This window comes from Ictalurus punctatus, chromosome 6 (genome assembly GCF_001660625.3).
Source record: "Ictalurus punctatus breed USDA103 chromosome 6, Coco_2.0, whole genome shotgun sequence".
NCBI classification, from domain to species: domain Eukaryota; kingdom Metazoa; phylum Chordata; class Actinopteri; order Siluriformes; family Ictaluridae; genus Ictalurus; species Ictalurus punctatus.
This window is the reverse complement of record NC_030421.2, coordinates 16,892,709-16,918,635: the sequence shown is the minus strand read 5'-3', so window position 1 is coordinate 16,918,635 and position 25,927 is coordinate 16,892,709. Positions and strand designations below refer to the sequence as shown.

Below are 25,927 nucleotides of genomic sequence, written 5' to 3'. Positions count from 1 at the left end.
ACGACTCGTTTCAGCTGTTCAGAATCGCTTCGTTCTTTTGGGAGTCAATAACTCCGTTAGTCGTGCGCTTTGATTTTTGAAACTTTGCAGACTTTTTACATTCACAAACAGCTCTATAACACACTACATGAAAGATAATATCTGAAAAACCATAATAGGTGCACTTTAAAAATGGTGTAAATGTAAACAGAACATGCTATGACTTAGTATTCAGCAGATTAGCTTATACCAAATATGGACATAGCAGTTATTGCAGTAGCAGCCAGGTAAAGTGTATAATAGTGACAAGAAATTAAATTTGATATCATGTAATCTGAGCAGTTTCCAGGGAACCGTGACCCTGCCTTTACTTCATCACTCCCTCCCTCGATCACTCGATGCCTGTTCAAGTTTAATGTCTCTTTGTTTTTGTCCATTTCAAGATACTTCCGACAAGATACTTCTGTCTCTGTGAATTGCCCTCACGTTACAGAATATGTAAGAAGGTGAAAAGACACATGCTAGTGTTTTTCTGTGGCATGATTATTTCTGGAGGATTCTCCTCTCTGAGGCTGCAGTAATATCAGCATTCCCTGTACTGCCTCCGCGCACACACACAGGTGAATCAGTCTTCCTAGAACGGCTCCGTTGCTATGGATACACATTTTGGAGATCCTCCATACTATAGTAGGGGTTTCACTGTGGCTTTCACCGTGACACCCCCACCCCACCCCATCCCCAACATGCACACACATAGATGTTCACAAACTTTTGTACATATAGTGTATACTGTACGTCCTGCATTAAAAGTCCCCTGAGAGTGGGTGTTGATTACTGGCAGAACTGTGAATTCTTTAGTACACCTCCGCACACAACACAGCCTCCTACAGTCTCTCCATCCACCTCTGCTTCAGCAGCTCTCTCCCTGACCTCCTTGAAAACCTTCCAAATGAAAACCTTTTGGTTCTTTTAGTTGTTTAAATAAAATCTGCTATGTTTGTCTTTAAAAAAATGTTCCCACGAGGTCAAAATCGACAGATATTCCTATCCTTTTGGGGACATTTGGTCCCCACTAATATATAAAAATGCCCCACGCACACTACCAAATAACCTTGCAGGGTCCTTCAAAAAAATCTGTCCATCACTTAAAAGTGTTTTGTCATAATGCACATGTTCATCTTCGAATTCATTTCATTCTGCGTCCTCTTTCAACCTATAATGTTCACATTTTCCCATTTGCATACACTATTTCTCTTCCCCTACTCTTTCATTTTATCTCCTTCCCGTCACTCAAAAACCAAGCCATATATAGTGCATCATGCCTCTGATCCCCCCCCCCCCCACACACACACACATATTCTACTTATTCTCCGTTTTTATGGCTGCCGTCGGCTATTTTCTCTGGTGCTAATGCTCTTATCTCCTCAGTGCAATGCTGGCTTTAGGATGAGGCCTCACACACCCACTCCAGGCATACACTCACTCTCTTTCTCTCCATTTTTGTGCAGTGCTCCATCTTCCAAGTGTGCTTGCTGCAAAATTGGGCCATCACATTTTTCAGATTTTAATTTTTTAAGCTTAGACACATGTCCAGCCCATTATTTTGACGGTTGTAGACATAGCCTGCTTGTTGTTATAATGACACTGACATTTTTTTTCTCAAATTGAAATTTAAATTAGTTTGAATTGTAAATGTGTTTCCCACTTTAGTAACTGACAATTCCCACCTGATAGCTGAGTTACACAAGACAACTACCCATCTGTACCCATCTAGTATGTGTGTCCTCTGACACATGGGTACCAATGTGGCTACCAATTAAAAAAACTGCTAATGTATTAAGCCAGCTGAAGGTGTATGGAAGAGAGCACTGACTGCCCTATTTTGTATACATGAATTAATGAATGCATGAATGCCTTTTATTGTCACTATACACATGTACAATGAAATTTAGAGCCACTCCTTTTTGTTCCGTGCAAACATGTACATTCAATAAACAAGAAGAATAAACAGATAAATAAACAGATAAATAAACAAGATAAATAAACAAGATAAATAAACAAGATATTGGGGTGGATGGGGGAGGTACTATGAAATGCACAGTTTTGAGACACTATATACATATGCTGTGAACTCAGTACATGTATGTGTTTATAATGGTAATAGGTTTCGGGAAGAAACTATTCTTAAATCTACTAGTCCTTGTTTTGATGCACCTGTAACGTCTCCCTGAGGGCAACAGATTGAACAGATCAAAGCCAGGGTGAGAACTGTCTTTAATGATGGTTTTTCCTCTGCTGAGGCAATGGGAGGTGTAAATATCCATCAGGGAGGGGAGAGGGCAGCCAATGATCTTCTGTGCTGCTCTTACTACTCTCTGAAGTCTCTCCCTGTCTGCTGCGGTGCAGCTACCATACCACACCGTGATACAGTATGTCAGCAGGCTCTCGACGGACGAGCGGTAGAAGATCAGCAGCAGATTGGAGTCCAGATTGTACTTCCTGAGAACCCTCAGGAAGTGTAGCCGTGTTTGAGCCTTCTTGATAACTGCTGTGATGTTGTCCGTCCAGGAGATGTTTGCAGAGATAAGGACGCCAAGAAACCGGACGGTGTGGACCCTCTCCACACACTCACCATTAATGAAGAGGGGGGCCAGCTCAGTGTTGTGCTTCCTGAAGTCTACAATGAGTTCCTTGGTTTTCTTGGTGTTTAGAGTCAGATTGTTCTTTGAACACCAGGCTGCCAAGTTTAGGACCTCCTCTCTGTAGGCTGCCTCCTCTCCTTTTGAGATGAGTCCGACCACTGTGGTGTCGTCAGCAAACTTGATGAGATAAGAGATAAGATTATTGTTGTGGATTGGACTACAGTCGTATGTGTAGAGACAGTACAGGAGGGGGCTCAACACACAGCCCTGTGGAGAACCTGTGCTCAACGTGCGAGTGGAGGAGTGGTGGGGTCCGAGTCTCACTGTCTGAGACCGGTTGGTGAGAAAGTCCTTTATCCAGGCACATGTGAGGCGGGGGAGGCCAAGGGTGACCAATTTGGTGATGAGAATGTCCGGAATTATTGTATTAAAAGCCGAACTGTAATCCACAAAAAGCATCTGGACGTAGCTCTGTTGCTGCTCTAGATGTCTCAACATGTAGTGGACTGCTACGGCGATAGCATCCTCTGTGGATCTGTTTGCGCGATAAGCAAATTGAAAAGGATCGAAATCTGGGGGGAGGTAGTCCTTGATGTGCTGAAGAACCAATCTCTCAAAGCACTTCATGATAACTGGAGTGAGGGCCACAGGACGATAATCATTCAAGCTAGTAGTGGGCGACTTCTTTGGCACTGGGATGATTATGGCTGATTTTAGGCAGGCCGGGATGACTGCTTGGGCCAGGGAGAGATTGAAAATTCTGGTAAAGATGTGGGCAAGCTGGTGGGCACATGATCTGAGCACCTTACCAGGTACACCGTCTGGGCCAGCAGCCTTCCTGGGGTTCACTGCCAGAAACATCCATCTAACATCGTGTTCCCTCACAGTAAGAGTGGTGCAGGAACCAGAAGGGGATGGAGGCAGGGCTGGACTGGTACGGGGGCCAGATGAGGGTGGAGGTGAGGCTGGAGTAGATGAGTGCTGTTGTTGTGATGTTTCAAAGTGAGCAAAGAAGCAATTTAGCTCTTCTGCCAGCATCGCACTGAGGTCTCCCGTTGTCGCATCACGGCCTCTGTAGTTCGTGATGTTCTGTATGCCCTGCCACACCTCCCGTTTATTTTTGCTGGACAGGTGGGACTCTATGCTCCTCTTATAGGCCGCCTTAGCTTCCTTAATACCACCTTTCAGGTTGGCACGGGCAGCTCTGTACAGAGCTCTATTACCAGACCTGAAGGCAGCGTCGTGGGCTTTGAGTAGTGTGCATACCTGTTTGGTTATCCATGGTTTCTGGTTTTGGAAAACCCGAATGTTTTTGCCCACAGTCACATTTCCGATACAGAACTTGATATAGTCCAGTACCGTTCCTGTTAATGTTTCTAGCTCTTGATGTTCAAACAAATCCTAGTCTGTCTGTTCAAAGCAGTCCTGTAGTTTGCAGAATGCATCATCAGGCCAGGTGGTAACAGTCTTTATAGTGGTCTTGACACTGCGTCTGAGGGGGGTGTAGGCAGGGGAGAGCAGTAGGGAGAGATGGTCTGATTGGCCGAGGTGGGGGAGAGGTATGGCTCTATACGCATGCTTAATGTTGGAGTAAGCATGATCCAGAGTGTTTGCCTCTCTAATAAAACACTTAACATGTTGATAGAATTTCGGGAGTACAGTCTTCAAGTTCGCCTTATTAAAGTCTCCTGCAATTATGTGAACACCGTCGGGGTAAGCCCGCTGCTGTTCGTTTATGGTGTTCAACAGGAGAGAGAGTGCTGTGTTCACATTGGCGTCGAGTGGAATATACACAGCCGTGATAATCACTACTGTTAGCTCTCTCGGTAGAAAAAAGGGCCGACATCTTAAAGACATGTACTCGAGGTCAGGGGAACAATGTTTATCTATCATTGTTCCGTTATTACACCAATTCTCATGCACATACATACAGAGCCCCCCCCAACCCCCCCCCCCCCCCCCCGCTCTTACCGGAGTCCTCAGTCCTGTCCAAGTGAAGCATAGTACGACCTGCTAGCTGCATGCTAGCATCGGGTATCCTCGGATGAAGCCAAGTTTCAGTAATAATCAAAACACAGCAGTCACGAACGTAGTGATTTCCAGCTAGTTGTAATTCCAAATTGATCGATTTTATTCACTAGGGATCTGGCATTGGAGAGAAACAGGCTCGGTAAAGGTGGCTTGTGTGGTTGTTTTCTTAGCCTTAGCATAATACCGGACCTGCATCCCCGCTTTTGCTTCCTCTCCCTCCTCTGTCTGCGCCGCCTTCTGGACCCGACAACAATCCACGGAGAGCCCGGCAATCTCGCTATGTCGTCTGGGATGTTGTGCGTGTAATGAAACATTCTCGAAATAGGTATTCGGTGTTGGTCCCCAATATCCATAAGGGTCTGACTTGTATAGCGGATGTTCGTGGAACCGATAATGCTCAAACAAGTAATAAAGAAATAATACAAAAACAACAAAAAAGAGCACTGGAAAGGAGAGCCGTGAGCCACAGCAACTGTGTGCGCCGCCATCTTCCTGTGTGCGTTGAATACATGAATTCAACTGCGGTTGTCTGTCGTTTCTATGATTGACAAAGAAGAAAGGTAGGCCCCTTCCACCAGGAGAGCAGGCAATCCCAGCTAGGGATGGCAGTGGCTTTGGACTCTTGATATCCCAATTATAGAGTGATTCTTAGACAGTCACGGCAATCAGGGGCCCAATCACTGAGTAATTATTGACTTATTATAATAACTAATTGCAACATGCATTGGGCTCCATGACAGTGCATACGTTAAGTATAAGTTCAATATGGAGAACCAAATCCCTGTTTTAGTTGAGCTTCAGGTTTAAGGAGCAAACCCTCCATGTGTTCCCATTTTGTACTGGTTTTACTTTGGTGCTACTGACCAATTATTTTAATGGTTTTAATTGTAGAGAAGCAGTTAAAATTGGCTTTGCGTCTGTGTAATGGGTCACAGGAGGCCATAATCAGGCAAAGCAAATTATTATGTCTTAGTAATCAGAGTTACAATGTAACAATAGTTACATTGTAACAATAGTTACAATGGTTCTACCCTTTTTCGTTCTTTTTCTTGACATGAGTTAAAACATACCTCACATCTTCCCCTGCTATAATAATCTCACACTTAGCACAGCCTCCAAAAAAGATCAAGCATCTGTCATTGAAGAATGTTTTACTGTTTCTCTAGGTCTGAATTTATTTTGGATGTTTTAAAAAGCACCTTCCAAATGTTTAATTTGCATGTATTAATTTCGCAGATGCTTTTTTTTTTTTTTATGATCCAAGCATGCAGTGGTATTAAGGTCCTTCTCAAGAACCCACCAATGGATTTCTGCAAAAGCTGGAATTTGAGCTTGCAATCATTTTTTAGTCAGCAAAGAACCTTCACCAGAACCTGCCCCCCCCCCCCCCCCCCCCCCCCCCACCCCCCAAAATCTCTTGTGATTATGATGGGTTTGATTGATAACATAAAGTATTTTACACATTTGTCTAATTCTGACTTATAGCTGTTAGTATTCACTGTTGATTCATTACATGAGACAAGTAAAGTACTTCATATTTTATTCATATTACTTGTGTCATCATGTAATGCCTTTGCAGAAAGCATAGCTTCATCCATGTCTCAGAGAACACACCCTCATGACCCTTATATTTCTGTTCTGTAGGCCAGTATTAAATTAGCTCTGTCCCAGCAACCACTCCTATGATCACAGATGCTGTAAATGTATTTCTGTCATCCTGGCTCTTCGTGGTAATCCATCATAACACAGTTGAGCTTCATTTTGGATTGCCAGGGTGAAGGGTCCGCTTGTCAATCCTGTCTTTTTTGTCCTACATTGAGCGCAAGTAGCCTGATGCTAATCTGAGCAGGCTTTATTCTCAGCTGTGAAACACATGATGCACGAGGTGGATCAGAAGAGGTGCTGATGAAGGCTTTCAGTCATACAAAACATTTGATTGTCAAGTAGTAGTAAGCCATGGTGAATAGACTGTTAGAAAAGGTGCTCTATTGTGGAGACTTAGCAATACTGGAGTACAGCTTCTTCAGTGTGAGTTAGGAGGAACATGAAGAGTCTTTAGTCTTTGTACCTTTTAAAACAAAAGATACTCAATGTTACGGATGAGTGCTGTTACAGTCACAGACTTCAGGCTAATATTTTGAGTGGTATAGATTAAGATTTTTCATTACCATGAACTTCTATATTTCTGTGGCACTTCAATCATTTTTTGGGCATAGACAAACACAATGGCACTTTATAGCATTTTTTTCTTGTTCAATTAGTTTTATAATAAATATAAAGATTTTAGGCCAGGCACCATAGACAGTAATGGGGATTTTATTCCAGTTGAGAATAGAATTTTTGAAACAGTTTTGGATAGAATATGACTTTCATTCTTACACATTATGGAACAGGAAATGTAGCTTATTGACAAATACAGTTGCAATTAAAATTATTCAACCCCCATATGGATATCAGGTTTATTGTCAAAATTTACAGACTTTCAGCTGTTTGCAATGAACAAATCAAACAAAAGCAATTGAAATAGTTCAACACAATGAATGCTTCAAGTGATTTCCCCAAATTCAACTGAAAATGCAACTTATAATGATTTCTCCAGTTTCAAAATTATTCAACCCCCTGAATAGAATCCCTCACAACAGCACAAATATGCAACACAGGTATTGTCTCAAGCACACCTGATGCATCTAATCAAGGGATTCTTTAGTTGCACCAGGTGTGCTTGAGCTGAAGCACATGAAATACCTGAACTGGCTAGGGGTAGAAAACATATGAAATACCTGGATGGGGCAGAAAAAGGAAGCTATCAACGGCTGTAACTGGATTTCTGAGAAGGCAGGTTGTGAAAAACCCTCGCAAAAGACCTGCAGCCAGACTCGGTGGCAACAGGCACTGAGTTTTCAGTGAGCACAGTATGGTGCGTACTAAACACAGAAGGTTTCCATGCCAGAGCTCCAAGATGTACACCACTACTGACCCAAAAGCACAAGAAATGTCGTCTCTTTTCAGCATGATGGATCAGCAGTATGTCTGGAGGAAGAAGAATGAAGAAATAACACTCTGTCCACAGTCAAGCATGGTGGTGGCACAGTGATGCTCTGGGGCTACTTTGCATCCTCTGGCACTGGAAACCTGCAGTGTGTGGGAGGCAACATGGATTCATTGAAGTATCAGGAAATCCTAGGAGAAAATGTCATGCAGTCTATGAGGAAGCTGAAGCTTGTCCATCATTGGACCTTCCAACAGGACAATGATCCACTTAAATTCCACCAAGGCTTGGTTGCAGAAGAAGTCCTGGAAGATTCTACAGGGCCATCACAGTCACCTGACTTGAACCTCATAGAAAATCTCTGGTGGGATTTGAAGAAGGCGGTTGCAGCACGCAAACCCAAGAATATTACTGAAATGGAGGCCATTGCTCATGAGAAATGCGCTAAGATTCCTCAGGAACGCTGCCAGAAGCTATGTTTCACATTTACATCAGGTCATAACAGCAAAAGGGTGCTCTACTAAGTACTAACGATGCTTACCATGAAGGGGTTGAATAATTTTTAAAGTGGAGAAGTCATTGTAAGTTGCATGTACAGTTGAATTTGGGGAAACCACTTGAAGCATTCATTGTGTTGAACTATTTCAATTGCTTTTGTTTGATTTGTTCATTGCAAACAGCTGAAAGTCTGAAAATTTTGACAACAAACTTGATTTGCAATGGGGGTTAAATCATTTTGATTCGAACTATACTTAGCTACCTTTATCCAACTACACAAAACATAAAACATTTCCTAAACAGTCTGTCTATAGCCATTAGCCTGTCTATAGGCATGTATAGTTTTGGCTGATGTGTAGCCATCAATGTTTGTGTAATATATGCTTGTTATGCACGTGAATAACATTTTTATAACTCTCTGATATAAGAACCTTTTAGAAAATTGGATTTTTGTAACATGCAGATTAGTTAATGAATAGTCGTATTGTATTGATGTACACTTTTAACAAGTTTTCTCAAGGCCATTATGTGCACAGAATAAAAATGTATTTTCTATATTCCTAGATCTACTCAAAAATATTGATCGTACATATTTAATGACAAAGCATTAAACACATCTGTTTTCTGTTGTAGAGCTATTTACAGCTAAATCATATGGCTAATTGAGGCAGAGACATGATCTGCTGTGTATTGGTTGATTATACTTAGATGGGACGAGACAATGTGTATTCATTGATTCACTGATCTCCATATTTATATTTGCTGTTGTCTAGCATTCAAAGTGAAGTGGGTTTGAGAGCGCTATGCAGAACGTTGATCAATGCTGATAGTCTCTAGCTCTCCATCATTAGATGGAGAGAGTGAGAGAGAGAAAGAGAGCGAGAGAGACCTAGAACATACAGACTGACCACTCGTCCTCATAATCCTTATTTTCCTCTCTGAGAGGAAAACCTTAATCACATCAGGACATGGGTACACACTGGGACCACAGTGGATGCATCAAGCATGGATTTCTGCTCAGTAAAGCCAAGCAATTTGTGTTTGTCCTAGAACCAGACAGATCAATAGACACTTTACTTTAATAAGCACACAAAAACACACACACACACACACACACACACACACACACACACACACACACACACACACACACACAGGCCTTTGACCCCCTTTCTGATCACTGCCTCTGATCCATACATCTCTACTCAGTCAATATGTTTCTGACGTTTATGAGTGTGTGTGTGTTTTGTAGACAACATTGCTCATGTATGTATCTCAATGAGTCAGTGATGTCTGGATAGATAGCAGTGTTCAAACAACAGAATGGATCTCTCAGCACACTGACACACTGTCAAATCCGTCACCACACTCTGGAGCTTTACAGTGTGTGTGTGTGTGTGTGTGTGTGTGTGTTTGTGTGTGTGTGTGTGTGTGTGTGTATGTGTATGTGTGTATGTGTGTGTGTGGAGACAGTGGAGAACAATGTGCTTGCTCTGTTGGCTCATTGCTCATGAATAAAGACAAAAGTGCAGCTGATGTTTAATGTTAATTAATCTATTCATTAACCAGGCCCTAACCTGTGAGCATGATTGACACCACCTGACCGGCTTGAATCTGCTGTGCTCTGGAAAAATAAATTAAAAACCATCTCTTTGAAATATTGGTTCCAGCCAAATAAACTGAGCCATGCAATTGTTGGTGGAAAATTGTGACAGACAGTTCACTATAGGGTTCTGAGTCTCAGACAAAATGCTGAGGTTTTAGCTTTTATTGTCTTATCTCATTTCTATGGCTCTGCCTATCCGCCCCCCTCAGTCTTTCCTTTTAACTCCATTCTTCATCTCCCTCTACCCCACATGTAGAAGTGGAACATACTTGCGCACTCTTTTGAAAACTCTGTTAGTAGGCTATATTGGTTGAGATATGTAAAGCACGTTGCTTCTCTTATCTGTGTGTTCGCTCAAGGCTTGGAATTAGCCTGTGCTCTGTTTTATCGTGTAGAGAAATCACTGCCTATTTTATAGCCGCAGGCTAACAATGGCCAAGTTGACAGGCGATGTGTTAATTCCACTGTCTGACAGACTGAAACATTGGCTTTTATTGCCGTGTTCTATGCGTTTCTGTATAGATATGTATTGTATTCCTGATTTCTCTGTATCAGCATAAGCCTAAGCCCGATGTGTGAAACACTCGAATTTTAAGCATATTGCTCCCTGCTTCAATTCTCTGGACCCATAAATCATACGTCAGACCCCCTGCCCCCCCCCAAGCCACATATGCAGAAATGAGCTGTAGACACCACTTCCCCTCTCAGTCCCCCACTCCTTCTCCTCAGGGCCTCACTCTTAATGAGTTAATACTTAACTCACTATTGTCTAGTAATGTTGCTCATCCTGCATTCAGGTACCTCGGGTGCTGGCACAGTGTGATAACGAGAGCTTGTTTATCATCAACTGCTGACTGAAGAATTAGGGTGAGAATGACTCTATTTGTTGATGTCTCCTCTCTTTGTCTTTTTGTTTCCCTCCCCCCACGCTCCTCACCCTTGACCGTTTTGTCTACGCTGCTGACTCTGAAAGTCCGGGGTCAACGCGCTTCTGCAGGACATAAATGGGAACGTACCACTCGACTACGCCACTGAGGGGAGCGAGACCAGCTATATTCTCACCAAGCATCTGGAAGAGTGCGGTACGGTCAATAAATAAATAAAGAGCCATATATTAGACTGTCATGTCTGGAAATAATAGTGAATAAGATGTGTGAAGTAGTGTAGTTCCTTAAACATGGAGATAGGGAATCTGTTTATGTTGTTCTGCTCTACAGTGTAATTATGTGAACGCGATTCCTGTACCCATGCTTAAAACTAGAAAGGGTTTAGAAAACGATCTGGCCTTTTTTTAATGAATGTTCTTAAATAACACTCTTTTCTCTTATTTTATTCAGCAAAGTTTAGGGTATTGCCTGTTTGCATATAATCTAATTGCAAGACAGTACCTCTCAGGAATATTGATGTGCATAAGAATGAAGAGTAATGGCAGGAAGTGTGTATTTTTCATACGTGAGCTGCTCACTTAATTTGATAATTAGCCGGTGAACGGTTCATAAGGTATATTTACACAATCATGCTGGCGATGAGATAGAAGCGCAGATTAATGAACAGATGCCTAAAAGAAGTAATTGCTGGCATGATTGAAAAGTCAACACGTACCTAACTCTGAAATCCGCTTCAGGCAGGTTAGCTCTCCCCGTGCTTCGGGGGTTGGTAGTATTGTTACCATTACTTAGTATTATTACTATGTTTTATAGTATGCATACGCTGTACAGTGCAGAAATGACCTGATGTTTTACATCTCCAGTACTTCTTAACCGAGTTATGTGTCAACCTGCACCTAAAGTAATAGCCACTTACCCTATTTAGTCTACGAATCAATCAGCCTGAGTCCAAAGGGAAACAGGGAGCTTGCATCTGTTATGGGTTAGGAACCAATTAGATATACTGTACATCTCATCAGCATAGAGCAACTTAAAGCAAATAACAACTATTAATTCTGCTGTGTTGTATTAATATGCAAACAACCCAAAACAATTATTTGTACCTTATAATTATAATATTGGTTGCAACAGGCGTTTACTGGCATTCACACTGCAAATGATCACATCATAAATTTCATTATGAATAGCTAGTATAGGCAGGGATCAACTTCAGATATTCTGTTGATCAATGTCAGCGGAGGGCTGGGCGATATGGCGGAAATATCACGATACTGCAATAGACAGTGTGTATCACGATATCTAATTTAAACCGTCTGCAAAACAGTAGTAAAATAAACAAAATAATATTTGATGGTACTTTTCTTTAATGCCTACAAAGAAGATTCATTTAAAAAAGGTACATAAAACCAATGGCATCCATTCAGGACCATTTAAGTTGTAATTATTAAAAGCATAAAAAATACATCACAATACCAACAATATCTCAGAAAAGTGTATATACATAAATGATATATATATATATATATATATATATATATATATATATATATATATATATATATATATATATATATATATATATTTATATATATTAATAATCATTTTAATTAAGTGAGTGCTGCCTCCAGAAGACAAAGCTGGAGTTCAATTAATCTTCAGATAATATTAATCAGTTAAGCTAAATTAATTCATCTAGCATACTGCTATCCTTGTATGTAAATGGTGTGTTTATGGGAAAGATGAAATATACTCTGCAGATATAACATATAGAACAGTACCTGCTGAATTAAATGAAATAAATACTTATGTGGTAGTAGCGTAGCGACAGATCATTTGTACCTTCAGTTCTAATCTCATTAAATTCCATGAAGTGTATGAAGAGCTCTGGTTATATGTCCTGATCTGCATCACTTCACTACACATATATCATTGTGTCGACAGGTTAGTGCCTTCTGTATCCAGTCGGCGTCACTGTCATGTCTTTATCTGAACAATTCCAGGCTCTCAGCAGCAGCAGTTATTTCAAATGCAAAGGGAAACAAAATCATCCCATGTGAATGTTTATTAATTTAGCCTCTTTCTGTCCAGGGTTTTTTGTGTGTGTGTGTGTGAAATACTGTTTAAATAATAGTTCTGTTAGAACACACTTGCTTTATACACTATATGGCCAGAAATGTGTGGAAACCAGACCATCACAACCAAATACCAGATTTAGTCCTCCCTTTGTTGTTATAATAGGCTCCACTCTTCTGGGAATGCTTTCCAGAAGATTTTGGAGCATAGCTATGGGGATTTGTCCATTCCACCACAAGAGCGTTAGTGGGGTTGGGCACTGACCTGTTCCAGTTCATCCAACACAAATGTTTTCAGTGGAGTTGAGGCCAGGGCTTTGTGCAGGCCACTGAAGTTCTTCTCTTGGCAAACCATGTCTTCACGGACCTAGCTTTATGCTAGGTCCATGCTTTATGTGCAGGTGCATTGTCAGGTTTGGGCCCCTTAGTTCCAGTGAAGGGGAATTATAATGTAATAATTAACATACAAAGACATCCTATACAATTGTGTACTTCCGGCTTTGTGGAAACAGTTTAATGAAGGCCCATATAGGGCCGTATGGGTTTGATGGTCAGGTGGCCTTGTAGTGTAGTTATAACATCATTGCAAGATATCGAGTAGTTTGCTTAGTAAAAAGTTGGTCAGCATTAGAGCCTATTCTGCTCAAACTGGACATGATCAATAACAATTCCCATGCTGGTATTAGACCAAACATAGCACGTTACACAAAAGAATTGTGGTGACCTTTTCTGCAATTTGTTCTCTGATGGGAAAATGGATCGTATTTCTTCTGACCTTATTCTGTCCATTTGGTCGCACACTTGATAGACAGAAAAAAAAAACATTATTGTTCATCATATACCGAGGCAAGACAAATGGAATTAAAAGAAAGGCCTGGTGATTCTTCAAAAAGAAGTACTATTCTTCTTCTTCTTCAAGATAGAAGCACTTTATTCTGGCCTAGCTCTGATTCACTGAGGAAACTGTTTAAAAATGAAAGGGGGAAATCCCACACTGGTTTCACTTGCAGGGGAATAACAGGCTAACAATGGACTTTTCCTCAGCTCACTATTAATAAACAATCCTCATAACACTGCACACCCACACCCCCTGTAAAACACCATATGTGTTTTGGTGTCATTTTGTTTGTGTGAATCTCCCACAGGTATCTCCCGCAACTCGTGTACATGGAAAATTATCTACAGCAATTCAGAAATTTTGCACTGCAGAGCCTAATCAGAACAGTCTGGGATGTGAGAACAAACTTGATGCCTGTGCACTAATCTCGCACTATGTGTGAATGTGTGTGTGTGTGTGTGTGTGTGTGTGTGTGTGTGTGTGTGTGTGTGTGTGTGTGTGTGTGTCAGGAGTGGATGTGAGCGCCATACACCAGATGAAGACTCAGAGAGCCTCTGTCATGCTGTCAGACGTGAGACAGCTGGTCAGCAGTGGAGCCAGTGTCAACCAGAAAAACGAGGATGGAGTCACACTGGTGAACACACATTCACCTCATTTAACCTCCGCTTTAACACAATTATTATTTGATATTGTTGAAGGAGTAATAAATGATATGAATGAAGTCTTTGCAATAAAAACTATATAAGATTTAAATATTTCATATTTAAGGTCCGAGCGCTGATGGTGCCCTATTGTATCTGGTTCGTTTATTATTCTTCCGCACCCTTTTCCGAAACAAATCACATTTTTGAGGCCTAAACATGCTCGAAAATTCATGAAACTTTGGACACACCTAAAAAGTGGCGCAAATTTCCATTTAAAAGTGGCGATACAGCTTTTAGAATTACGTGTAGCAAAATGTCTCGATAGTGCCACCTACAAAATTTCAACGAAGCAGCCCTCGCGCTTCATTTCACCTACACATGTGAAAATTGGTAGGCATATGTAACATGTTAAATCGTACAAAAAAGTATCTTAGAGCCTTATCCTTAACCCAACAGGACGTCAGCCATTTTGATATTTCTCTGCAATTCTTGCTCAGATTTGGCCATTTCCAGGCCACGTACGTTAACAAACTCCTCCTAGAGATTTCATCCGATCAACATCATATTCAGTCAGTCTTATCTAAAGGCCTTGTTGATGATAAATCACTAAGCTTTTGAGTTTTCACTGCTCGGCGTGGCCGTGGTGGTCTGACAAAGTTTGATGTTTCGCCATGAAACAGGAAGTTGTTATAACTCATACATACAGTGTCTAATCTGCCCCAAACTTCACAAGTTTGATAACAGTCCAGACCTGAATATATGTGCCAATATTTAGTTATAATCATAGTGCCACCTACTGGCAACTGGAGTTGACGTGTTTTACACCATGATACACTCCTATCAGCGTATTAAAAACATTAAAATAATTGCTGTGATCAGGCCTAGAGTTATGAACAAACAGGAAGTGACATGTTTTACACTGTGATATATTCCTAACAACATATAAAAATATGCCTGCAAGTGCTGAATATGCTCGCAAAATGCTTTCGAACATATTACCCCATAACTAACTGCTATAGCATGCTATTAATGCCATGAAATAGGAAGTTGTTTTAACTCAGACATGCAATGTTCAATCTCCACCAAACTTCTCATGTTTGATACGAGTCCTGGCGTGAAGAAATCTACACGGCAATATTCAGTTATAGTCATAGCGCCACCTACTGCCAAAAGGAAATTACGTTTTTTACATCATGATACACTCCTAACAACATATAAGTGCTAAAAAGTGCTAAAATAAATGGAGTAGCGTTCCCTTGGCAGAGCAGCCCCATCGTGCATCAGGGTGCGAGGGCCTGTTCATCGCTGCTTGCTGCTTTAATGTTTGGATGTTTTTCTGCTCACCATGGTCATAAAGAATGGCTATGTGACACACTTGTTCCTAATTCAAGTACAATACAAGAGAGCTTTGGGGAAAAGTAGTTCTGTTAGTTTATTCACTAATTTAAATGATAAATATAAACACAATTAGGGTTTAAATTGAAATAAATATATATTACTATGCTACTATGGTATGGAATCAATTAGACAGTTAAAATTACTTAATTTTGTCATCTTTTTTATTTATTATTATTTAGTCTTAATCCTAGTCCTGTGTCAAATGTCCTTGATAATTTTTATCATATTTAATAAACCTTATCCTGTTTATTTATGTCAAGTTCCTTTTGGGCATTTTAGTATTATCTTAGTCAAAGAAAACCATTTAGTCTAACCATAAGATTATTATTATTATTATTACCACCGACTTACTAGTTGTCTTAATTAGGATAATTCACAGGATATTTGGATTCTAATTTAGAAAAAAAAAAAAGTATAATATTTAGTCTCCACTTATTTGTTGATGAAAATAAGGAGAATTTTTGGTAAAGTTTTTAAAAAAACTTTTTTAAACTACATTTTTGTCTCGTCTTTTTGTCAACAATAATGCACGTTGATATAGTCACAGTTGGTGTTTAATGACGTCTCGCTTGAGTCATTGATAAAAAGGTCATCGATGAACGTTTTTCGTCATAGTTTCCGTTAACAATATTAACACTAGTTAAAACATGAATGTGTCACAATAACACGATTTCTTATCTTTAGATAAGCTCACTAATATTGCATGTTAAAAAAATTAAGATATGGTTAATTGTGCAGTTGTATTACAGAACATTCTCAAATGGCTCACAAACATTTACTAAGCTCAGCAAGATGCAATTACTGAACAAATACATTCTAATTTCAGTGCTGATTACTGTTGCTCTATGTGTGTGTGTGTGTGTGTGTGTGTGTGTGTGTAGCTACACATAGCTTGTGTTAATGGCTATAGGGACGTGGTGTATCTGTTACTGGAGAATGGAGCAGATGTACTGGCCACAGACAACAGCTACTGGACTCCACTCCACTTGGCTGCCAAATATGGACAGGTCAGTCTTTTCATCCTGTTCCGCTGTCACTAATGTCCTGCAGCTTTATCTCCTTAGAACATGTGTGACAAGCATCAATCCCTTATCCATGCCTTAGCTATTAACTGAAAATGTTTGTAATTGAAGCACCTCAGAAACCCAATTTAAAAAGGCAAACATCAATGTGCATACGGTTGGAACTGGAAAGGTCAAAGCTGGTGAAATATTATGAAACAAATTCATTCTGTTTTGTCATGGGTAATTGATGGATGATTATTGGCATTCTCATGTAATGAAACCCAGTTGCTAATTCATTCAAATTTGCAGGCTCATTTGCACAATGCAGATCATCTGTGTTATGTAGTGCAGCCCTGCATGATAATAATTTGTCTATCCATTTGTTCAGAGTTTGTTCAGAAGCAAATGATCACGTAGTCAATCAGACTGATGTTATTCTCTCTCCTTTCAACTCTGCTTGTACACAGTCATTTAAAACTCTAACTACATGTTTGTTAATGTGTTTTAGTTGCTTTGTAATGGATGCCTGACTGCTCTTTTGTAATGATAGAGACTGAGACAGCAGTTTCATTTGCTGTGATATTATTATTTACCCTGCTTTGCTTTTTCAATCATAGGATACATTAACATTACATTTTATTGTATCTCTTTCCATACTAAACATTAACATTAGATATGCACCGATACAAAATTTCTCAGCCGATACCGATGACAGAGTGATGTCGGCCAATGCCGATAACCGATACCGGTAGTTCTGCCTTTTATGCATTCTTATAAATGAATAATAAATAAATCCACATTTCTGAAAGAAATGCAAATAAAAACTTTATTCTCTTCATTTCAACAAGTTGTTTCACAGTAACTGGTCTCATAAACAGAAAACACATTACTCTAATTAACATTAACGCATGAACTAAATTCTGAAGATTAAAGTAAGATTTCTTAATTTATTGATTGTTATTAATTTATATTAACATTGACTGAATTCTAAAAAACCTCCTGTTTGTCTCACATTCACTCACCACTAATAAAAGCATTTCAACTTCATCACTGAACATCAACCTGGTAATATATAATTTCACCATTTTTATATATTAACATTAACCGGATATGAAATACACTACTCTACAAATATATTTTTCTGTGCAATAAATATACTTTTTTGTCAACTCATCTTCATTTAAATCTTTCAACGGTGTACTGGTGCTTTAATTCAGCTGTTTTTTCGGAATATTTCGCTCCAAGTCATCCATTTAAAAAAATATTTTTTTGTAAATAAAACATTAATTTTCTAATGAAAGAAATTAATATGTTGACACAGTTTTATTTTTGTCTACAACATCGATTTCAAACATTTAATCCTACACCTTCAGATCAAAAGGTTTTTAAGATCATGAGAAACATTTCAGTCGAGTATCCCCAAACTCCCCCTTGTGCCTCCAAAACAGCTCTAACTCATCGAGACATGGACTCCACAAGACCTCTGAAGGTGTGCTGTGGTATATGGCATCAAGAGGTTAGCAGCAGATCCTTTAAGTCCTGTAAGTTGTGAGGTGGGGCCTCCATGGGTCGGACTTGTTTGTCCAGCACAGCTCACAGATGCTCAATCGGTTTGAGATCTGAGGGATTTGGAGACCGAGTCAACACTTTGAACTCGGTCAAACCATTCCTGAACAGTTTCTGCCGTGTGGCAGGACACATTATCCTGCTGAAGGAGGCCACTGCCATTAGTGAATACTGTTGCCATGAAGAGGTGTACAGTACTTGGTGTGCAACAATGTTTAGGTAGGTGCTATGTGTCAAACTAACAGCCACATGAATGTCCTGGCCCAAGATTTCCAGCAGAACATTTCCCAGAGCATCACACTGCCTTCACCCACTTGCCTTCTTCCCATAGTGCATCCTGGTGCCATCACTTCCCCAGGTAGGCGATGCACACACAGCGGGTCGTACACATGATGTAAAAGAAAACATGATTCATCAGACCAGGCCACCTTCTTCCAGTGCACCTTTGTACATTTCTGATGCTCACATGCACATTGTAGGCGTTTTTGGCAGAAGACGGGGTCAGCATGGGCACTCTGACTGTCCTGCAGCTACGCAACCCCATACACAGCGAGCTGTGATGCACTGTGAGTGTTCTGACACCTTTCTGTCATAGCCAGCATGAACTTTTTCAGCAATTTGTGCTACAGTAGCTCCTCTGTGGGATTGGACCAGACAGGCTAGCCTTCACTCCCCATGTGCATCAGTGAGCCTTGGGCGCCCAAGACCCTGTTGACCCTGTACCACTTTCAGTAGGTACTAACCACTGCATACCGCGAACACCCCACAAGACCTGAGGTTTTGGAGATGCTCTGACCCAGTCGTCTAGCCATCACAATTTGGCCCTTGCAAAGTCGCTCAGATCCTTACGCTTGCCCATTTTTCCTGCTTGCAACACACCAACTTCGAGAACTGACTGTTTACTTGCTTATGTATATGTACATAAAACATCTGGTGGAATAACACACATACTGTATATTGACAACTGAGCATTCTCATATATTTACATTGAAAACATCACTTATGCATGTGTTAATGTGTTCATTCACTTTGTATATTCTTGTTTTGATTTGCAGTTCTGTTTTATTTCGCTTTCACTGTCAATGTCTTCGTTTTCACTCAGTATGCGTTTAAATGTGTGGGAATGGACTGCTGAAAAGACATTTCAAGTCCACTGAAGTGTTCCACCCAGCACCGCTTATATAATAAATGCTCATTTTAAATCCACCATGCAGAAAGTGGCTTTGTGCACACATTCGTTTTATGATTCACTTGAGTCTCAGGCACTGAAAACCTTGACCAGTGCAATAATGAAATATTACAACGTCATTTCTTAAATTCCTTTGCTTGGCAATGATTTTTGGTTGATGTTAAATCTGTTTGAAGGCGCTTTACTCAACACTTTTAAGTGCTGAAGCATCCTCCAGGGTGCTGTGCACCGCTTTCAGGAAAACAAATATATAAAACTAAAAAGTAAGTAATTTCAGAAGCCACAGCCAAATGTACAGCTGTGTGTGCGTGTGTGTGTGTGTGCATGTGGGTTCATAGGCTCTGAGCTCTCTGAAGGGTGGGAGCGTAAACAGTCTGCTGCAAGGATGTGACCTACATCTTCTACAATCTTTGGCATTCTCTTTGAACTCCTCTCCAGTGTGCGCATGTGAGAGTGTGTTTTCTGTTTTTCGTAGATGCATATTGTAAACCAGCTGCTGAAGCACAAAGCCGACCCCACTCTACTCAACTGCAATCAAGATATGCCTTCAGGTAAGACACGTGCACACACACACACACACACACACACACACACACAAGCATAGAAAGAGGAATGCATTATCTCTGTGGGAAAAGAGGGTAAGTTTAGAAGAGGATGGATAAAAAGAACACCCTCGTTTCACCTTCGTTCAATGTTAAATGAAGTTATTGTGTAAATGTGACTCGGATCAAGGAAACCATAAAAGAAAACAGGTGTGTGTGTGTATGTGTGTGTGTGTGTGTGTGTGAGAGAGAGAGAGAGAGAAAGAGAGAGAGACAGACTATACATGGTGTGCAGGTGTGTACATGATTGCCGATTGACCCACTGTTGAAAACATTCCCTTTCTTCAGCACAGTTCATTACAGTTACAGTAGAACATGATCCAAAGTCATGAGAGCAAGTGGTCTTCGAAGTGGGGTTTATGAAGCATAACCAGGGGTCCACGATTTTTATATTAGTGGAAATCACAACGTCTCTTTATTAAACATATTACGGTTACTATTAATATCTTGTAGTTATTGATTGATTGGTCAGGTAAGATGAATTGGGTTTAATCTAAACGTCAAAAACATGTAGGCCTTTAAATGATGTTTTAATGAAGTTCGAGAATAAATAGCCCTGTGACATCAATTTTATGACCTTGACAAGATATTACTGTGCAAAATTAAATAAAGTTCAAGAAATAAATCTGTACTGACGGCGTCCATGGAAATAATTTTACAGTTCAAGTGGTCCCTGTCTGCAAAAAACGTTTGAGAACCCCTGTTACAGAATATACCTACAGAAGTAATATTTATTTATAGTGACTAATTCTCTAATTCTAATTCATACTCTGTAACATCCTTCCTAATAAGGAGCTAATGTGTAGTGATAGTAATAACAGTATTACAATGTAAATGAAGGCAAAGGAAAATAAGAGTAATAACAACTAGAATAAAAAAAGAAGAGTGCATGTTTATATAATTATGAGAGAATAAAAATAAGCATTTAAAATTAATGTATAATAGAGGGCACAATGAGGTGAATGCATATGGAATCATTGTGTTAGTGGGAAAGAAGGTGGAAGAGATGAAAAGCATAAAGCTTATTTCCCTGGCTTCAGAGAAAGATGACTAACCACATATTTAGAAACTAGGTCAGTGGTCACTTAAACAATGTTTCTCATTTCCCATTACGTAAACAGGTAGTTATCTGCCTCCTCAAGTCAAGTCAAGTCAAGTGGGTTTTTTACTGTCATTCCTATATATAGCTTGTATACATTGGAATGAAATGGTGTTTCTTCAGGACCATGGTGCAAATCAGAACACTACGCAAGACTACATAAAGTGCAAATACACAACCATGTGAGACGAGTGTAAAACAATAAATACACAGGACAATAGATACACAGAACATGGACTGTATCTGTAAGCTATTGTGTAATGTAGCAGCACAAGTATAGTAGCAATACTGGCAGAAAGACGAGTATCATAGTGTAACGGGACTGATGCAGCTGTGTAAAGTGGTAAATGGTAAAGTGCATGTTCAGAAGTACTGAGTCTTACTGGATTAGTGCATGTGCAAAAGTACTGAGTCTTACTGGGTTAGTGCATGTACAGAAGTACTGAGTCTTAGTGGGTTAGAGCATGTGCAGTAGTACTGAGTTTTACTGGGTTAGTGCATGTGCAGTAGTACTGAGTCTTACTGCGTTAGAGCATGTGCAGTAGTACTGTCTTGCTGGGTTAGTGCATGTGCAGAAGTACTGAGTCTTACTGGGTTAGTGTATGTTCAGGAGTACTGAGTCTTACTCCGTTAGTGCATGTTCAGTAGTACGGAGGCAGCAGGGTGTTGAGTAATCTGACTAATCTAACGCTCTTCTAGTTAACTTGACAGTATGGTGTACTGTTAGATGCTTCATGCTAATAATGTAAAGGCCAGAAAATGACATGTCGATAGTCCTATCTCCATTAATAAATCTAACTGTTTACCTGAATTGATGTCTGAGCATTCCTGTACCACTGAATTCAGGTCTTACTTGTGAAGGAGCCAGAAGAAATAGAATCCACAGAAATTAGTATAAAAAGAATGTACAGCATTATCTATATGCTGTGAAAGTATTTGCCCCATCCTGATTTCTTCTGGTTTTGTGTATATCTCATACTAAATTGTTTTAGAAATTAAGAAGGGTAGTTGACTTTGGGGAACAAGGTTTAAGTTTGTATATAGAGGGGGAGTGAGAGACAGTATGGTGTCACTTGAATAGAAATGCTGTCCTGTTGTGCCCTCTTACAGCTAATCCAATTAAGGGTATTTTATTGTGTTTGTTCCTTGCAAGCACAGGTTGATCGATCCACCATGGGCCATCACCGGTCTTAGCATAGCAGCATAGGTCAATCCACATGAAAGACAGTAGTGGAGTGTGTAACTGTGAGCATGACTGAAATATGAGAGCCCTACTTACAATACAGTGAGGGATACAAATCACAGCTTGCTATTGAGCTCAAAGTGTCATCAGAGCTACTGCATCTGTATAAGCTAATATTGATGTAGAAGCAGAAGTGACAGAGGCAAATTATATGTCATTGATTTAGAGTAATCTAACCTGTGTGCTTGTAATTAGCACAAGCAGCTGAACTTAAATTTCCTTTGGAAACTTCTGCCATATATAAATATATATATATATATATATATATATATATATATATATATATATATATATATATATATATATATACAAACATTTTCCTCATTTCAGATATTGCTGCATCAGACCAAATAGCAGACATGTTGAGGAGGGCGGAGGAATTCTGGGTGCAGAGACAGAAGGATCCAACATTGCTTCTCCCTGATTCAGAAGAACAGTGTGAAGATCTCAACCAGGATATCAGCATGCTGGTTAAAAAATTGTACGTGCTTCATAGAAGATTATGCAAATACAAAACCCTTATTCACCAAAGTTGTGTACAAACGTGTGCAGGATCAAGCACACGGAATGATATACAAACAAACCAAACTGAACCATGACTTGGGCACAACTGCTGAATCAGATTTAGCCTTCTGGAAACAAACGTCTGCCCACTAGTCCCTCGTTTGTAGGTCATACACATATGATACACCTCAATTTCCCCTCATGTACACATCTTTTTGCATGAGACATGTTGATCTGAGATTATCTAATAGCCTCAGAAACATACTGTGAGATCTCAGCTTACCGGATGTGTGGTTTGCACGGCCAAGGCTCTACAGTACGTGCAAGTCAGGTGGTGGAGTAGCATATCCGAGATGCTGTTTTTTTTTCTTTTTTAAATCCAGTATTATTCAGCACTGCATAGGTCAAGACCATTTTATAGTCACAGGTGCTGTGCTCGACAGCGCCTGTGTTGTATATATTCAGTTGAAGGACTATTAAGCTAATAAAGATCCACATCTGTACATTCTGATTCACATTTACAAAGTATTTTAACTACATTGTAGCACAAGGTTCTACTGTGTGCAATTAGGATCATCAGTCTCAAGCCTTACTGTTTTATAGTACTCTGCATACTATACTATACTATACTATAGTATTATGCTGCTTACTATATAATTGTTGAGATTTATTTTGATGATTTACGTGTAATTTAAGCATTTTTGAGCATTGATAGGGCCATTGTGTGTAGTAGATGAGTGAAAGTAGCGGATAGGATAGTGAGTTGATTATCATTAATCCTGTACAGATGGTTAACTGAGTTCGGCATCTTGCCATATGTTCAAGTGCTTAAATAGAGATTTGCTCAGCCAAGTGAAATTTAAAAAAGGTTTTGTGGTTTACACAGTTCCTCAGTTACTTTGTCTCTTGTCCAGTACTTTTAACTTCTGCAGAGATACACAGAAACACATGAACTATTTCTGGATGTGAACGTACAGTATATTTTCTATAGAATGCCACTGACGTTGCCCATTTCAAAGAGGGACAGTCTGTTGGAGAAGGACACCATGTTTCGGGACTCAGGAGGAGCCCTGACTCGTCAGTCGTCCCAGGACAACGGGCCGGATGGAGCTTATCCCAGCACCACTAACAAACTGGAACAGGTAGACAACACTAGGTCCCAGCAGTTCAACCATTAGCCACTGCTGTTCTGTTCAGCCTTCATTTGTCTTCTTGACAATGAGGGACCAAGAGAAATTTTCTGTATCTAGTAGACTTGGACCCAGACACACTTGTCTGGAATTTAGATTAATGTAGTGAGCTAGTCTCGCTACACGAGTGGACTGCAAAGTGTGTGGTATGTGTTATAGTTTAGCTGTTAAGTCATGATCTAGTGAAATGTGTCCACACCATGGTGTCTGTCCTAACACTAAGGTTGACCTCTGACCTGTAGGGAATAGTGGAAAGGATAAGAATCTCATAGTGCTCACTGAAGAGGCTACATGCCATTGTAAATGTATTTGAGTTTCACTACAGGTCTAATCCTCTTATGTGCCTTTAAATTTTCAAACCTTATGGTGGTGCAGTACTGTGTGAAACGTAATGTAACATGATTTAAGCAAATATCATGCTATAAGAGTGAGGAGATGAGCTGTGGAACCACTCATGGTCATAGTTTAGGAGATTAAAGCTACTCTGATGTTGTTTTCCTTCAGGTGAAGTTAATGCCTCCAGCACCAAATGATGACCTGGCCTCTCTGAGTGAGCTGACGGACAGCAGCCTTCTATACGAGATGCAGAAACGCTTCGGCAACAACCAGATCTATGTAATTTCACACAGGCACACACTCTGTAGCTAGCAGGGGTAGTCTGAAGCTGCGTCTTCTGTACTCAGTATATGATATTGATTTCTCGATCTCTCTGAAGCTCTGCAGTGAAAATGAGCTGGCTTTTCTTAAGAAAGGAGCACCATCTGAGTCTAATCCCATGTGCAGGCCTGCACTTAGGGCAGGACTTTAGAAGAATTCCCCTCCTCCTTTCTCTTGAGATAGCTGGAAGAGAGGAAGGTCTGGATGATTGCCTTTACACACACATTTTGATCTCTGTCTGAGCCATTGGGCTCAGTATGCTTCACCTCATGGTTGTGGGCTTGCCAAGAGCTAGAACACTCTCGCAGACACTCTCTCTCTGCTTTGAGATTTTGGGCTCAGCCGATGCTTGACTGTAGCCTTGCCAGACCCTGGTGTGTGCCTCTATACACTGGCCAGACACTCTGGAGAGAAGCTAAGAGGCTCCTACAATTTTTTTTATTTTTTTATTTTTTTTTGGGGGGGGGTTAGTTTGTTACAAATAGGCATACTACTGTCTACTTAAATGGAGTATAGATTATTATCCCTTGTTTGGCTGAAGTTAAAATGAATCACTATACATTGTTATTAAAGGCAGAGTAATATTAAAAAAATAATTACAAAATGGAACTTCAAATGCTTGGCTTTAAATTTATTATTATTGTTGTTGTTGTTTTGTTTGCTTGGTTTGTTTGTTCCTTCGTTTGTTTGTGAATTTATTTGTTTGCTTATTTAAATCATCTCCTTTACAGTTTTAACTTTTATCTTTAATTACCCTTGTAAATTTAAAACGTAAGGGTGATTTTTAATCTGTTGCATTCCCTATAGACACATAGCGGTCTTCAGTAAGATCCCTAAACAAATGAGACCGTTCTTATTTCAATAAATTGTACAGCCATCCTCACTCTCATACATGCGCACACACACACACGCACACACACGCACACACACGCACACGCACGCACACACACGCACACGCACGCACACACACGCACACACACACACACACACACACACACACACACACACACACACACACACACACACACACACACACACACACACACACACACAAAAGCCTATATGGTAATTCTTCACACATTTTCAAACAGTTTAGCCTCTGTGTGAGTCAGTGGAGTTTTGATTGATGGAAGAAATCAATGTCCCATGTACTTTTCCCTCTATCCATGGTTCAGATTGTTTGAGTAGCCCTGCTATCAGTGGCTCCGGGCAGGCGGTAAAGCCTGGCCACTAGCTCACTCTCAGTGGGAGTCTGAAGACTGTGCTGGCTGATGGCTGGAGCTGAATCA

At 40.2% G+C, this 25,927-nt stretch overlaps 1 protein-coding gene across 3 annotated transcripts in view; it reads left to right on the top strand.

Moving 5' to 3' along the window:
* myo16 (myosin XVI) overlaps positions 1 to 25,927 on the top strand; it is a 152,303-nt gene that overhangs the window by 39,909 nt on the left and 86,467 nt on the right. For all 3 annotated transcript variants that reach the window (XM_053680906.1, XM_047156157.2, XM_047156158.2), the window contains exons 5-11: positions 10,719 to 10,827; positions 14,052 to 14,176; positions 16,466 to 16,591; positions 19,819 to 19,894; positions 22,618 to 22,768; positions 23,783 to 23,933; positions 24,486 to 24,596. In XM_053680906.1, coding sequence (XP_053536881.1) covers positions 10,719 to 10,827; positions 14,052 to 14,176; positions 16,466 to 16,591; positions 19,819 to 19,894; positions 22,618 to 22,768; positions 23,783 to 23,933; positions 24,486 to 24,596 — 849 coding nt within the window. The remainder of the gene's footprint in view (positions 1 to 10,718; positions 10,828 to 14,051; positions 14,177 to 16,465; positions 16,592 to 19,818; positions 19,895 to 22,617; positions 22,769 to 23,782; positions 23,934 to 24,485; positions 24,597 to 25,927) is intronic.